Source organism: Lactuca saligna, chromosome 6 (genome assembly GCF_052625555.1).
Source record: "Lactuca saligna cultivar CGN05327 chromosome 6, ASM5262555v1, whole genome shotgun sequence".
NCBI lineage: Eukaryota > Viridiplantae > Streptophyta > Magnoliopsida > Asterales > Asteraceae > Lactuca > Lactuca saligna.
The window spans coordinates 26,157,511-26,172,567 of NC_136422.1; the positions used below are offsets into that span (position 1 = coordinate 26,157,511).

General features: G+C 35.4%; 4 protein-coding genes across 5 annotated transcripts; 2 read left to right on the top strand and 2 right to left on the bottom strand.

The window, feature by feature from the left end:
* Positions 1 to 688: 688 nt before the first annotated feature.
* On the top strand, positions 689 to 3,608 carry LOC145001785 (uncharacterized). Its single transcript, XM_078961132.1, has 6 exons — positions 689 to 1,181; positions 1,914 to 2,105; positions 2,195 to 2,434; positions 2,507 to 2,724; positions 2,807 to 3,061; positions 3,148 to 3,608. The coding sequence occupies exons 1-6, from the start codon at positions 836 to 838 to the stop codon at positions 3,433 to 3,435; spliced, it is 1,539 nt and encodes a 512-aa protein (XP_078817258.1). The 5' UTR covers positions 689 to 835; the 3' UTR covers positions 3,436 to 3,608.
* A 542-nt stretch (positions 3,609 to 4,150) lies between these two features.
* RNL (RNAligase) lies at positions 4,151 to 10,641 on the top strand. 2 transcript variants are annotated; one of them, XM_078961131.1, is made up of 23 exons: positions 4,151 to 4,424; positions 4,657 to 5,172; positions 5,259 to 5,309; positions 5,407 to 5,489; positions 5,630 to 5,729; positions 5,881 to 6,083; positions 6,176 to 6,282; positions 6,436 to 6,561; positions 6,694 to 6,758; positions 6,826 to 6,990; positions 7,086 to 7,445; positions 7,536 to 7,615; positions 7,694 to 7,759; positions 7,837 to 8,237; positions 8,302 to 8,399; positions 8,473 to 8,533; positions 8,606 to 8,682; positions 8,754 to 8,825; positions 8,930 to 9,006; positions 9,092 to 9,172; positions 9,260 to 9,362; positions 9,459 to 9,621; positions 9,943 to 10,080. In XM_078961131.1, exons 1-23 carry the CDS (start codon positions 4,266 to 4,268, stop codon positions 9,948 to 9,950), a joined length of 3,222 nt encoding a protein of 1,073 aa, XP_078817257.1. In that variant the 5' UTR covers positions 4,151 to 4,265; the 3' UTR covers positions 9,951 to 10,080. The 2 variants fall into 2 exon arrangements, with proteins under 2 accessions (XP_078817257.1, XP_078817256.1); XM_078961130.1 differs by having other exon boundaries at positions 4,154 to 4,424; positions 9,459 to 9,617; positions 9,943 to 10,641.
* A 311-nt stretch (positions 10,642 to 10,952) lies between these two features.
* AAK6 (P-loop containing nucleoside triphosphate hydrolases superfamily protein) lies at positions 10,953 to 12,097 on the bottom strand. The gene is made up of 3 exons (XM_078962542.1): positions 11,837 to 12,097; positions 11,423 to 11,568; positions 10,953 to 11,327 (listed from the first exon to the last, which is right to left on the bottom strand). Exons 1-3 carry the CDS (start codon positions 12,017 to 12,019, stop codon positions 11,141 to 11,143), a joined length of 516 nt encoding a protein of 171 aa, XP_078818668.1. The 5' UTR covers positions 12,020 to 12,097; the 3' UTR covers positions 10,953 to 11,140.
* A 606-nt stretch (positions 12,098 to 12,703) lies between these two features.
* Positions 12,704 to 15,017, bottom strand: LOC145001554 (translocation protein SEC62-like). Its single transcript, XM_078960925.1, has 5 exons — positions 14,838 to 15,017; positions 13,820 to 14,134; positions 13,463 to 13,664; positions 13,115 to 13,343; positions 12,704 to 13,024 (listed from the first exon to the last, which is right to left on the bottom strand). The coding sequence occupies exons 1-5, from the start codon at positions 14,919 to 14,921 to the stop codon at positions 12,799 to 12,801; spliced, it is 1,056 nt and encodes a 351-aa protein (XP_078817051.1). The 5' UTR covers positions 14,922 to 15,017; the 3' UTR covers positions 12,704 to 12,798.
* Positions 15,018 to 15,057: the final 40 nt, after the last annotated feature.

Genomic DNA, 15,057 nt, shown 5'->3' on the forward strand with positions numbered 1-15,057 from the left:
TTATATAATACTTTTATACTATTTCACTATTTTAATTCTACGTCTTCATTTCCTTGTATTTGAGATCATGACTTCCGTAAAAGACTAAAAGAACCCTTCAAACCTAACTTCACAATATCCTTCCAAAATCCTCTCTCTCTCTCTCTCTCTCTCTCACACACACACACACTCATTTGTCTTGCTTATTAGCAAACTTTGCATTCGAAAGCGACAAATGGAGAACCTACGGTCCTAGCTTATCCTTCCTTGGTCCAAACTAATCCTAATACTTGGATACATCGTTGTCATTAATATTACAAAATTACATTACAATATGTAAATATTATACTTTAAATATCAGGATTAACAAGTAACAGCTTTTTTACAAAACTACAACAATTTGTTAGTATTACAAAATCACAGCAATTTACAGTATTAATTTGTATTTATACGGTGATATACGGTATTGAGTATTGTCCGGTCATTAAACCGGCAAAATCAGGTAACAGCCGTTACCTTTTTCCAGCAAACCCTTGGGCCCCATATAAAACCAACCACCGCTGTCATCAGCTACCGTCCCACTATCCCCCATTTTACTAACGTGGCGGAATATCCGCCGTTGATATTCATGTTCCCCTAGATCCTAATCATTCATCATTCCAACCTTTTAACCATAGTTACAGAATTTCCCCTTTTAGTTTCTCTAATCTCACACTTTGGCCCCTTTCACACTCCCTCTTTCAGCCAAACCAGCCGCTCATGCAACCACCGCAAAGTCCCACATCTATTAATTCCACACAGACAATTATGAGCAAAACATCACGGGATTAAAGTGGCTGTGGATCACGATTGATCTATGGATGAAGTCAACGGCGTGGTGCCTCCGTACGCCGCCGGTGTCGGTGTCGGTGTCGGATTCGGAGGCAATTTTCGGAAAGTGTCGAGGGAGGAGGACTGGAGGTTTCACGCGACGGAGTTCGCGAAGGGAGTGGCGGAATTGAGTGTTGAATTTGGGAAAGGATGTAGGGATGTAGTGAGGCAGAGTATATTGAGAGATGATTCGTTCGTTGTGAGACATTTCAGAGGTCCGTGCAAGGCCGCTTGTACGAAATTGAAGTTTTTAAACGAGTATCTGCCTGAAGATCGCGATCCGATGCACTCGTGGAGTGTGGTTTCCGTCGTTTTCGCCGTCGTTATTGCAGGTAATATCGGTTTCGTTTTGTAAGCGATTTTGCGTGGGTTTTTCCGGAAATTGGAAGGGAAAACTACACTATATTCGATTATCTTATCCAGTCTTCTGATTTCTGATTTTATTTCTCTCATTTCTGGTAGAATTCATCAATTGTAAATCAATCGATCTGGATGTGGAACTTTTTTCTAGGGATGATTAATAATTGACTTTTTCCTCTGCTGGTTTCTTTGTCTTCTCTATTTTGGGTTAGGAAAAAGAGGCAATCCAAAAGAATCACCTAATTTGATTCAGTATATTCATTTACAACAGAACAAACTCAATTTTCCTTGTTATCCATTGATCACTATAATCGAGCATCATAATCGTTAGTATCGCAAATTACTTCTTCTGTATGGTTGACGTACTAATAAAGCAGCTCATATGATCAACATTTCTACATATAAATACCGTTGAAGAGATGAATTTTTGTTAGTTATTTTCTAGCTTAATCTGCTTTTGCACTAAATGCGTTATGAAAGATCATCTCCCCCTTCATATACTTGACCTTGATTTTAATGTCACATTTGAACATGTTAACTTCAGTTTTCAAATTGCTTAAAAGGTTTCGGAATGTCAATAACTGATGGGATGATAAACTAATGAAGCTTTTCAATTTCCAATCTTTAAAAACCGATCACTTCAAATTGCAAATGAAAAAAGAATCCCATTACACTTCTGACCGACAACAATCAACTTCATGCAGTTCTAATTGCAACCTCTGAAAGCGATACAACCACCCAACTTATACAAAAATTACACATATACCCTCCAAATGCAACCCGTATACTATTACCAGATGGGAGACACTTGGCTTACCATGAACAAGGCGTTTCATTTGACTCCGCTCGATTTACCCTCATTGCACCACATTCTTTCCTCTCATCAAGACTTGCAGGTAAAAACATGATACAAAAAGATAACTTTGTGGAATTTGAATTCATTACATGTTTCAATATTTTTTCTTTCTTTCTTTTATCTAAACAGGAATACCTGGAATCAAGGGTTCACTGCTAGAAGAATTTGGTGTTCGATTGATAACATATGATCTTCCTGGATTTGGGGAAAGTGATCCTCACCCACAAAGGAACCTTGAATCATCAGCAATGGACATGTTATATCTATCATATGCTGTTCATATAACAGACAAGTTTTGGGTAGTTGGATACTCATGTGGAAGCATACATACATGGGCTGCACTCAAGTACATTCCCGATAGAATTGCAGGTAATTCACCATTTTCTAAATCAAATACTTTTTTTTTTTTAAAAATCTGATTATCTTGAACTCAAATTACAGGTGCTTTCATGGTAGCACCTTTGGTGAATCCATATGAAGCAAGCATGAATAAGGTTGAGACACGTAGGACATGGGACAAGTGGACAACAAAACGGAAATTTATGTACTTTTTAGCACGGAAGTTTCCGGTAGCTCTTCCGTATTTCTACAAACGCAGCTTTTTGTCAGGAAATCTTGATCGAATAGACAAGTGGCTCTCAATGTCACTTGGAACAAGGGTAATTAGTAATCAATCTTATTATATAACCTTGATCAATAGATAAAAAAAAATTCTAATTGTGCTGAGTTGGCACTTTTCAGGACAAGGGTATTATAGAAGAAGTGAAATATCAAGAGTTTTGGACGCGGGATTTAGGGGAGTCAGTTAGACAAGGTAATGTAAAGCCATTTGTAGAGGAAGCAGTGTTGCAAGTATCAAATTGGGGTTTTAGCATAAGTGATCTCAATGTTCAGAAAAAACACCAAGGGAAAGGCGTATTTTTTTGGCTTAAATCTTTATACAAAAGACCACAACAAGAGTTGACCGGCTTCCTTGGCCCAATACATATCTGGCAGGTCCGTACACACCAAACCTGTACTGTTATGTTATGTACTGTTATGTCATGTCATGTCATGTTCTGTTCTGATCTGTTTGTTTACAGGGGATGGAAGATAGGGTGGTGCCACCATCAATGAGTGAATATGTGCATCGGATTCTACCGGGAGCAATGGTGCATAAGCTTCTTTACGAGGGTCATTTCACCTATTTTTATTTTTGTGAAGAATGTCATAGACAGATGTTGACCACAGTATTTGGGAACCCTCAAGGTCCGTTGACTGTTGAAATTGATTTGATTCCTCCTGTGAAGGATAAGGATGATGTTGATGAAAAAAATGAAGAGATGGAAGAAGAGGTTGAAGTTAGTTATTCAGATGTTACTTTTATTTAGTTCTATGAATGATTAATATGCAAATTTTAGATGCATACAAAAGAAGAGGTGATTTCATATATATAGCTGTTTGAAATGAAAATAACACTTTGTAGGCTGGACAGAGATTAGCAAAATCCACGAGCCAAGCAAGATAATTTGATGGTTATACAAAATAAATGATAGATTTGTAATTCCAGGTCGTTTTTATTTTGATCTTAATTTTTTAATCATATTATAATATCCCAAACTCCAAATAGTGTGTTAACTGTTTATGAAAACATATACTTTTTTGGGGAAAAAAATTCGGAATGTATCAAACGGCTCAAATGTTACATGTAAGTTGTGAAACACATGCATCCTATGATCTAAAGCATGGATTCAATGAATCATTAAAAAAGAAAATCTCCCCACATTACAGATGTAAATTCACATCCATCCCACAAAGAAAAAATAAATGTTGCCTTACGACTTTTTGTATTATTATTATTATTATTATTATTTGTAGTTTTTGTCATGATCATTTACCATATGTATAACGGCTATCAGCAAGTGAGTAAATTACATCATTTAAATTGCATCGTACTTTTATAAAAATGAAAAAGCATATGACTTTTGACTAAATGTTAATTATACATAAATTTATTAATTTCAAGTACTAAGTATTTTAGTATTTACAGAAGGAGAAAAAAAGCAGAGGTAGGTTTAAAAACTTCAATAAAAAAAAAAAAAAGTGTGATTTCGGGGGTTATGAACACACAAGCTCATAAACCCCTCTCAATCCGCCATCTGTTGACCAAAAACGAGCACCAAGCTCGCCACTCGCCACCTCCCTTCCGATTTCTACGTGAATGTCGGTATTCGTATCCCACTCTGCAATAACTTCTACTCGCACTCTCTGTTCTTCTTCGAGGAGTTTCAGTTTCGTTCGCTTTCTCTCTATCCAGTTCGTTCATCGTCCTCGCTTTATCATCGCTTCTAACATCTCGGATTTCATGCCGCGTAACCAGGTATTTCATCAATAACACCTCTGTTTACTTAACTTTTCGTTAGTAATTGGTTTTATTTTATTCGTGGGTGGGCAAGGGTTTATGAGAAAAATTATTAGGCTTTAATCGATTAATCATATATGAGAAGTATGTTTCGTATTATTTTTACTCGATGATTGCGCTATTGTCTGTACAGTGTCATGTAATTTGGCTCCATCGCTACTAATAATTGGCTAAGTTTGATTTTGTCCAGAAAAGAGGTGGTCACCCAGACCAGAGGTGGATTCAGAAGCCAAGCAGTAGCAAAACGGATGAAACGTTTGATGCTGCAGAAGTTAAGTCTGCAGCTTCTACTGAGGCTATCACAAATGGAGTTAATAGGCTTGCTATTGCTGAAAACAGTGCACGATCCTCTGTTCCTGTGCCACAGTTTGGGAGTATCACCGTGAATGATGTAGCAGTAGCACCTCCTCATGGTCAAAGCAATGGGCAGTCGTCCGATGTTTCAGTTGGATGTTCTCCCGTAATAAATGCCAACTCTTTACATGGTAAAAAATACGTCTACCAACCAAAGTATTATGGGACAGTTTCTGGTGATGCTGCAAAAGAAACTACAAGACAGGAAACAGCAGCTCAAAATGCTGCTTTGAGCCGTTTGTTCAAAAAAGATTTGTTGGAGAATTTTAATGTAGATAACTCGACTTACTCCACTGCCAAAATCAGAGCAACATTCTATCCCAAATTTGAAAATGAGAAGTCTGATCAAGAGGTAAAGAAATTCTCTTGTTCATTTCATTGTAGTTATGATGTTTGGGGGTCTATAAACATTACCTCTTTGTATTTCTTTGATTCCAGGTTAGGATAAGGATGATTGAAATGGTCTCAAAAGGCCTAGCTACAGTGGAGGTATGCAGTCCCTGTAATCTCTGATGCTCCTTTAACATACTTTTATGGTTGATAATGCTCATTGGTATCTTCTGATTGACTTCCATGGTGTTATTAGGTTTCACTCAAACACTCTGGATCTCTTTTTATGTATGCTGGCCATGAGGGTGGAGCGTATGCAAAGAACAGCTTTGGGAATGTGTATGATGAGAGCCCCTTTCTTTCTTTCTTTCTTTCTTTCTTGTTTTTCTACTAAATGCATCTTCAATCCAGTTATCAAACTCTTTGCTTAAATTGGCCATTTTGGTTTTCTCTTATTAAACTTTTTGTATGTCATGTAGTTATACTGCAGTTGGAGTTTTTATTCTTGGAAGAATATTTCGCAAGGCATGGGGGACAGAAGCCAGCAAAAAGCAAGCAGAATTCAATGAATTCCTTGAGGTAATTATGATGTTAACATTCTGATGATAATCATTGATATAATAGATACTACAAAAGTTGTTTGTTTAGTTTCTTCTTGAATATGAGGTAAATTAAAGATAACTCTTTGTTCTTCCTTCATTTCCCTAATGTCTTCCCATTATACCCTTAGCGAGAACACATGAGCATATCAATGGAATTAGTAACTGCTGTTCTAGGAGACCATGGACAGAGACCTCGTGAAGATTATGTTGTTGTGACAGCTGTCACTGAATTGGGCAATGGGAAGCCAAAGTTCTACTCCACTCCAGAGATTATTGCATTTTGCAGAAAATGGCGTTTACCTACAAATCATATTTGGTTGTTTTCCACAAGGTAATCTTCTCAAATACTCCCTCCATTTCATATTAAATTGGTGGATCTTAATAAAAATCAATAACTGAAACATGTTTATTTGTTTCTTCAAGGCACTCTGTAACATCATTTTTTGCTTCTTACGATGCTCTATGCGAGGAAGGCACAGCTACATCTGTATGTAAAGCTCTTGATGAGGTGGCAGATATCTCTGTGCCAGGTGTGCAACCATTTATTTCCATCAAATTAACTGCTGAATTAAGAAAAGAACATGGATAGATAGATGGAAACACTAATGTATCTCGACAATAAGTATGACTTATATACAATATAGAATCCTAAAACATATACAAACAATGTTGAATGATTACAGGATCAATAGACCACATAAAGGTGCAGGGTGAGATTTTGGAGGGTCTTGTTGCACGTATTGTAAGTCATGAAAGCACAAAACAAATGGAGCTTGTTTTACAAGATTACCCTTCACCCATAGAGGAAGGTTTGCTACCCTTTTCACCTAATTTCATGTATGTATATATATATATATATATATATATATATATATATATATATATATATATATATTGTTTTCCATACATTATCATTTATTTTTGTTTTGCTTATGTGGCAGTTGATCAAGATTTGGTACCAGGTCTACGGGAAATATGTGCTGCAAATAGATCTGATGAGAAACAAGTAATCTTTTAATCTCTTTTTAATACTTTATACTAGAGACTTTTAATAATCTTGATATACAATGCAGCAAATAAAGGCGCTTCTTGAAAATGTTGGGAAATCTTTTTGTCCAAATTATGTGGATTGGTTTGGATTTGAAGCTGCTGATATACCTCCAAGAAATGCTGATAAATCAGTTGTTTCCAAATTTCTACAAACAAATCCTTCTGATCATACTACCTTTAAATTAAAGGTAATCCAAACTCTTTTATCAAGTTTCAGTATAAATAACACACCAAAACAGTATTTTAATTACATGATATATATATATATTTTTTTTTTCTTCAGGAAATGGTCAGATTGATGAAAGAAAAACGTTTTCCTGCTGCTTTCAAGTGTTACTATAATTTCCACAAAATTAATTCAATGTCTAGTGATAATCTTCATTATAAAATGGTGATCCATGTGCATAGTGATTCAACCTTCAGGAGATACCAAAAAGAGATGAGATTCAAGCCAGATTTATGGCCACTATATCGAGGTTTTTTTGTTGAAATTAATCTGTTCAAGGCAAGTAAAGAGGAGATTTCCAAAAATACCCCTGACTTTGGAAAAAATTACAAAGATGGCGATGAAACGTCTACAAAAAACAGTTTAGCAGATGAAGATGCAAATCTAATGATCAAGCTGAAATTTCTTACATATAAGGTATTATATATATATATATATATATTATTCCCTAGTCATGTGGTTGAAATTACTTTTATACCCTTGTGACATAATTCTGTCATGACACAGCTGCGAACTTTCTTGATTCGCAACGGGTTGTCGATTCTTTTCAAAGAAGGTCCAGCTGCCTATAAAACCTACTACCTCAGGTAACCTTCACACACAAGGGCATTTATGTCATTTTTTGATATCATTTTGTCATAATCAGACCAAATTGCATGATGTAGGCAAATGAAGATATGGAACACATCACCAGGAAAGCAGAGACAACTCAGTAAGATGTTGGATGAATGGTAATGAAGGAAGAAGGATTTAGTATTTTTTTAATTTTTTTATAAGAAAAGAAATTATAAATTATATAAAATTTCAGGGCAGTGTACATAAGAAGGAAATACGGGAACAAACAGCTGTCATCATCAATCTACTTGAGTGAAGCTGAGCCTTTTCTTGAACAATATGCAAAAAGGAGTGAAGAAAATCAAGCTTTGATAGGGTGTGCTGGAGATTTAGTAAGAACTGAAGATTTTTTAGCCATTGTTGATGGAGGTAGAGATGCAGAGGAAGAAGAAGAAGGTGATTTGGAGAGTGAGAAGGTTCTAGAAGCTTCTAGTCCAAAACCAGATGCTGTACATAAAAAGGAAGGTCTTATAATATTCTTTCCTGGAATACCTGGTTGTGCTAAATCTGCACTCTGTAAGGAAATGTTAAGTGGCTCAGAAGGTCTTGAAGATGATCGACCTATTCATAGTCTCATGGGTGACCTTATAAAAGGTATAATAATAGTATAATAATAATAATATTATTATAATGAAATATTTATATAAAAATCTGAAAGGGAAATATTGGCAAAGAGTTGCGGATGAGAGACGAAAGAAACCGAATTCTATTCTCCTTGCTGACAAAAATGCCCCTAATGAAGAAGTATGGAGGCAGGTAACTTTTTCTCATCTTTCCAAGATTTTACAATTAAGCCCTTGGAGTTATACTTGGTTGTCATTTTTTCCAGATTGAGAACATGTGTCGTACCACTAAAGCATCTGCTGTACCAATTGTTCCAGATTCTGAAGGTTCTTATTATTATTATTATTTTTTTATAAATGGATATAAATTTGATTGATTGTTACTTAAATTTTTTGTAGGAAGTGAATCAAATCCATTTTCTCTTGATGCATTAGCAGTTTTCATGTATCGTGTAGTCAACCGAATCAATCACCCTGTAAGTTTCTTCTCTTATATCTTTGGTGTCTAAATTCTTGATTTTTATGATTTTATGTTTTTAATTAATAGGGAAATCTCGATAAATCGTCTCCAAATGTTGGATACGTGTTGCTAATGTTCTATCACCTTTATGATGGAAAGGTATAACAACATTAACACCTCAAAAAAGCCCTATGATGCTTTATTTTCTCACAAAAAAAACAAAACCATTATTTTTTAATAATATTATTTTTCACATATTCCAGAGTCGTAGAGAATTTGAAAGTGAACTTATAGAGCGTTTTGGATCCCTTGTAAAGATGCCTCTCTTGAAATCTGAAAGGTAATGTAAATACTAAATACTAATTTTCTAATGTTTAGGTGACTTATATTTTATATTTTTATTTTTATTTTTTTGGCGTGTAAAGGGGCCCACTACCTGATTCAGTGAAGACAATATTGGAAGAGGGAATTAATCTATACAGGCTGCATACTAATAGGCACGGGAGGTTGGTTTTTTTTTCTCTCAAAAACTTTAATTCTTAATTGGTGTAACTTTATTATTATTATTATTATTTTTGTTTTTTAATTTGTAGATTAGAGTCGACTAAAGGGACATACATAAGGGAGTGGGTTACATGGGAAAAGCAACTTCGTGAGGTTTTATTTCAAAATGCTGAGTATTTGACATCTATTCAGGTAACATCTTTTTTTTTTTTTTATTATTAAAAGACCAGATTACGCTCATTATTTTTTTATACATGGAAATAAATAAAAAAAAGTTCTATTTTACAGGTTCCATTTGAATTTGCTGTTAATCATGTGAAAGAAGAGCTGAAAAAAATCACAAAAGGAGAATACGAAACACCATCAAGTGAAAAAAGGAAATTTGGAACCATAGTTTTTGCTGCCATTGATGTTCCTGTTGCAGACGTTCATAATCTCCTTTCAAATGTGAGTAAGTGCAACAAGGGTTAAACACATAACTTTAGAAAATGGAGGGGCTGAAACTGACATTTTAGGAAGTTCAAAGTGATATTTTACAAAGTATAGGGGTGAAAAGTATGGTGTCATTCTACAAAGTTAAGATGGTCAAAGTGATATTTTACAAAGTATAGGGGTGGAAAGTGTCAGTAGAGAGGTATGGGGGTGAAAATGATATTTTAAAAAAATAGAGGGGTGGTGGAAAATGTCATATCTGAAAGTTGAGGAGGGTTTGATGTTGCTTTTTGGTATATCGTATAATTGTGTAACTTATTTATTATGAATATAACAACAGATAGCTGAGAAGGAGGCAAAAGTGAAAGCATTTTTGGAGAAGAAGGACATGGAAGAGAAACTAAAGAAGGCACACATAACCCTGGCCCACAAAAGAAGCCACGGTGTAACCGCGGTTGCAAACTATGGTCAATTTGTGAACCAAAAGGTCCCTGTGGATGTGAATGCGGTTTTCTTTTCAGATAAATTAGCAGCATTGGAAGTCAACCCTGGGTCAATTGATGGTCAAAAGATTAACTGTAAAAACGAGTGGCCTCATTTGACTTTATGGACAGCTGAAGGCATTCAGCCCAAAGAAGCCAATAATTTGCCTCAGTTGTTTTTGGAGGGAAAAGCTACTCGTGTTGAGATCAACCCACCTTTTAGTATCGTTGGGGTTTTGCAATTCCATTGATTTGAGGTTTTTCTTCAAATTAACAATTTTGTTCGGTGGTTTGAGAGATGAAAGTTGAGTTGTTTAGGGTTTTATGTAGATGGTTTTTACCATAATAGATTATACAAATAGACACGTGATCGAATAATGTGATGTAACGCTAGTGACTAGTTCATTTATCAAGGTTTTAATGATTTATCTAATGTTCCATATATGTGAGAAAATTAATGGTCCTTATGTTGGAGAAAATTGGAGTCTGTATAAAAAATTATGTTTTATCTAATTGTCCCCATGTTTGAGAAAATTACGGAAATGGTCTTTGCAAAATTATTTATCGGTCATTATGTTTGAGAAAATTACAGTAATGGTCTCTGTGTAAAAATTATGTAATGGTCCTTATAGTTATTTGTAGTTATTTGTCGAGGATACTTCAAATTTTATCAAACAAATTTACTTCCCATGTTTTTTTTATAGATTGGAAAATTAAGGACAACATTACATTGATCAATGTATAAGGAATATAGATCTATGATTAGGGTTGTGTTTTAGCGATAAAAACTTGATTTGTAGAACTGAAAATGTAGCTAACAAGGAAGCAAGTTGAACTACTCAAAACCTATATAAAAGTGTATATTAGATTGTTGCAAGCTCTTAAATCGTTCTATTAAAACATAGATCATTACCTCAACTAGAGGAACAATAACCATTACACCATCTAAAAGCATCTTTGGGGAATCATAAGTCATTAAAATCCATGGAAAAGTCATTATAATCCATGGAACATGAGATACTTTTTTCTTACATAGAAAATTTTACACCATTCGGGTCAACTCGTGGAGCTCCAGGTTCTAACCCACTCGGTTATGGTGGCTACATTCCTGTTCATGTCATCAACTGAATCACTTTTCATTGCCACAACAATCTCCTCTTTGTAACTATCTTTAGCTTCCTCCAACAAAACTTGAAAGATTTCACATTCAATGTTGTTTGTTAGCTTTGCACCACTATAACCCCTACATAATCCCCCCACAAATTCATCAATATGATGCGTGTAACAATCAAAATCTATTAACTCAAAAAGAATTGAAGAAAGAGGAGCACAACACACCTTTTGGTCAAACGATCGTAAAGAATGGAGTTTTCCGTTTGGAGCACCACCACACGGTCAAACCACCGTTCAGGAAAGAAGTCACAACCATGGTGGTCAACGATGTTCCCTCCGCCTTCCATTATCTCCTCAAGTTCATCACAAACCTGCAGACAGTTTAATCATCAGGTACATAACCTAAACCTTCAATCTCTGAACCAATTACTCTTTGCAGATTCATTCACAGAAACTGATGATTTTTACCCAATCAATCGTGATACAACTTTGATAACAACTCCTTAAAATCTCATACATAGCACGATTACAATCGCAATTTTATCAAATTGTGAAAGCAAATCATTAGTAGCAAACGGAATTAGCTCTTGTGTGTGAAATAGGGAAATAGATCGTTATGATAGAGAATAAAGATATTACGAGATCTTCATTGACGATGTAGCATTCGAGTTGATCGTCCCAACCATCGTGCAACTTCTTATCCCTAACAAGGTCGCCGATGTTGATATGGCGTAGATTAGTTGCCTCGGCCAGCGCCGCCGACGTCGTAGTCTTCCCTGTCCCCGGTGTACCGGTGACTAGCATGTTTGGCTTACTCCTCATCGCCTCCGGCTGTCTTTTAAGTTTTAAGGTTTAACACAATTTCAGAGACGATGTTTGTGGGCGGCGTGGCGTTCTTCTTTTTGGTTTTGCTAGTGAAAGAACAAAAAACTTTCACTTAGACCCCTCGTTTATGGGTAAGGTTCAGATAACTCCTCATATTTTCACAAACAATGTTGTAGACAATTATGCACCATCCACATTTCTTTTTGGAATAGATAAAAATAGTTTGACATTCCATTTTGATTGCAATCTCAAATTGAGGTGTCAAATAATTACTAAGATATACATAAATAGATTGACGTGGTTACTTTGTTTAAAAAAACACAATCCTTGTTTATTTAAAAAAGGGTAATATACATTATTATGGTAGCAACATTTGTAGTTTTGTAATTGGATTTAACACATTAGCTTTTTAAAATTCAAAAAATAAACAAAAATATCTGCAAATCAAGTAATCATCCAAGTATCCAACCCAAACCCGACCCATATCAATAATCAGCCTATACTCGTGATTAGTTTGATAATGAGAAGAGTAGAGTTTGCATGCAAAAGCCTCAAGGCAAAGTGAAAGTGGGGTTAATTTTTGTTGTAAGTAAGTAACCATTTTGATTTATTCTCAAACTTGAATCACAAATTCTACACTCAAAGCCAATATAAAAAAGAGAAAATACATAATAATAATAATAATAATAATAATAATAATAATAATAATAATAATAATAATAGTATTCCTTTTTCAAAAACTTGTAATCTTCTTCTATTGAATGTTTACATTTCTCCTATATATGATCTTTATCATTATCATTATCATCATCATCAAACAGATGATCTTTCTCATCTGTACTTCGATTAACATCATCCGCCCTTTCACCATCTGTAAAATTCCCATTGGTTTCAGTACCATTAACCTCCTCTGACTGCATACTATCCATCATCCCGGACAAAGCCAACCGTGGGTCCCACTCAAGGACATCATCAATAATATTAGAAACCCGCCTCTGATACCTGTTCGAAAAATAAAAATAAAAACAAATAAATAAACAAAGTGCAACTAGAGAAATGAAAACTGATAAAAACGATTAGAATAAATAAAACCTAGCCCTAGCAGCCTCATCAGGTGCATGATGCCTCAAAAGCAGAATGGCTAACACAGCAACAATTGCAAAGAAGAATCTTGCTGTAAGTTTTGGCTTTTCTTCTTCATCTTTTTTGGGCCAAAAACGGAAAAGCTCACGCAGTGTTGCTTCCTCAGCCAAAATGTTTGGGAATATCCAGATCCTCCTCCCCAGTAAAATCCATGATGCACCAAATATTAACCCCCGAACTACATTCAATTCATGAAAACATTATATATATATTTTTCACATGATAAATATACAAGAGAGATGCATTAAAAGTAAGAGTTTCTAAAAAAGATAATAAGAAGAAGAAGAATAGGCTTACCCAAAAGAAGGCAAAGTATAAGGAGGAGTACCCCAGCACAAGAGTAGAGTATAAGCAGCTTTGCCTGGTGGGGATACACAGGGAATAAGCAGATTGCAAGAGTCAAAACAGGCCAACTTAATGACAAAAGTGTTTGCCATAAAGGTCGCTTGTTTACAAACGTCCATGCAAAAAACGCATCATTATCAGAAAACTCCTGATCCTGTAGTCAACAAAAGTCAAACCCAATCAAAAACTTTCAACCAAAGCATGTGATTTGTGATATATATATATATATATATATATATATATATATATATATATATATATATATATATATATATATATATATATATGTAAGAATTAAGAACAACTTACGGGATATATCTCTAGATGAGCTGGCCAGGTGGAGAGTTTTCTCTTGCCAGGGCGTACTGTTTTGACAACACGATCGCAACGGACTAAAAGATTCTTGCTGAGAAGGACATTGACAATATCTTCTACTTCTAGATGCCTATCTGATTCTAAGATGTCTTTCAGCTCTGGATGATTTCTCAAAAAGGTAACAAAATCTTTTCCTCTAAAGTACTCAACACGGGTTTCCTGTAACACCGCCCACCGAGACACCAAGTCTTTATGATCTCTCACTTTCTCAGCAAATAATTGGAAAACATCTTTCTTGTTCGCTTGTTTCTGGATTCATGCAACAACAATCAACAAAAACTAACAAACAACCATTAAAGATGACAAGGAGACGAATACAAGAGTAAAATCCAGTCACATTTCTCACTACTCTCGACATATTGATGTTCATCTACATGACTACAATTGTTGATAACAATAACCTGAGAGTGATGGTGTGGAATCATGAAGGAATGCATCATCCTTTTACCTCAATTGTTATGAGAAAGCATTTTCTGATGAAATATTATGTTGAGAAAAGCTGGAACAATTGATTTCATAGTAGCTATGATGGTCCAATGATGCAATCAACAACTCATAAGTTAAAACCCAAAGGAAGTGGATTTGGTTCTCATATGCAATAGAAAGTAATTAAACCCCTGAGGAAAACAACCGTTTTAAGTCCCCATAGTTCCACATAAGAAGCATTTTTTTTTAACAATCTGACACGAAATTCTTCGCAAAACGAAAGGATTATAATGTAGCAATTACGAGGAATTACACCTGCAGAGCTACACATACTATACAAAGTTCAAAATCATGATCGCAACGTAATGCGTCTCATCACAAACACATGTAATGCTGAAGAACCAGCATAGAGTTTTCTCACACAGATCCAGCGAAAGCGGATAAACAGAAATGACAAAAGGACGATGTGAATCGATTATAGCGTGGGTGTAGGATCAGAAAAAAGGAAAAAGGAGGGGTAAGTTACCCTAGGAGGAGTATCGGTGGCTGGATCTCGGCTGGCAGCGGAGGATCGCCGGGCCCTCTTCTTCTCGGCTCCGGCTTTCTTCATTTTCCGTTTTGCTTGACCTAATTTTTCAGTTTTGGTTCCGTAAATGAACCGAAGAGCGAGAAGAGGAGTAGTCTGCTCTGCAAGGTGTTTTACACGCTGTAACAACGCGTGCCGAGCATGAATTATTTGTGAATAA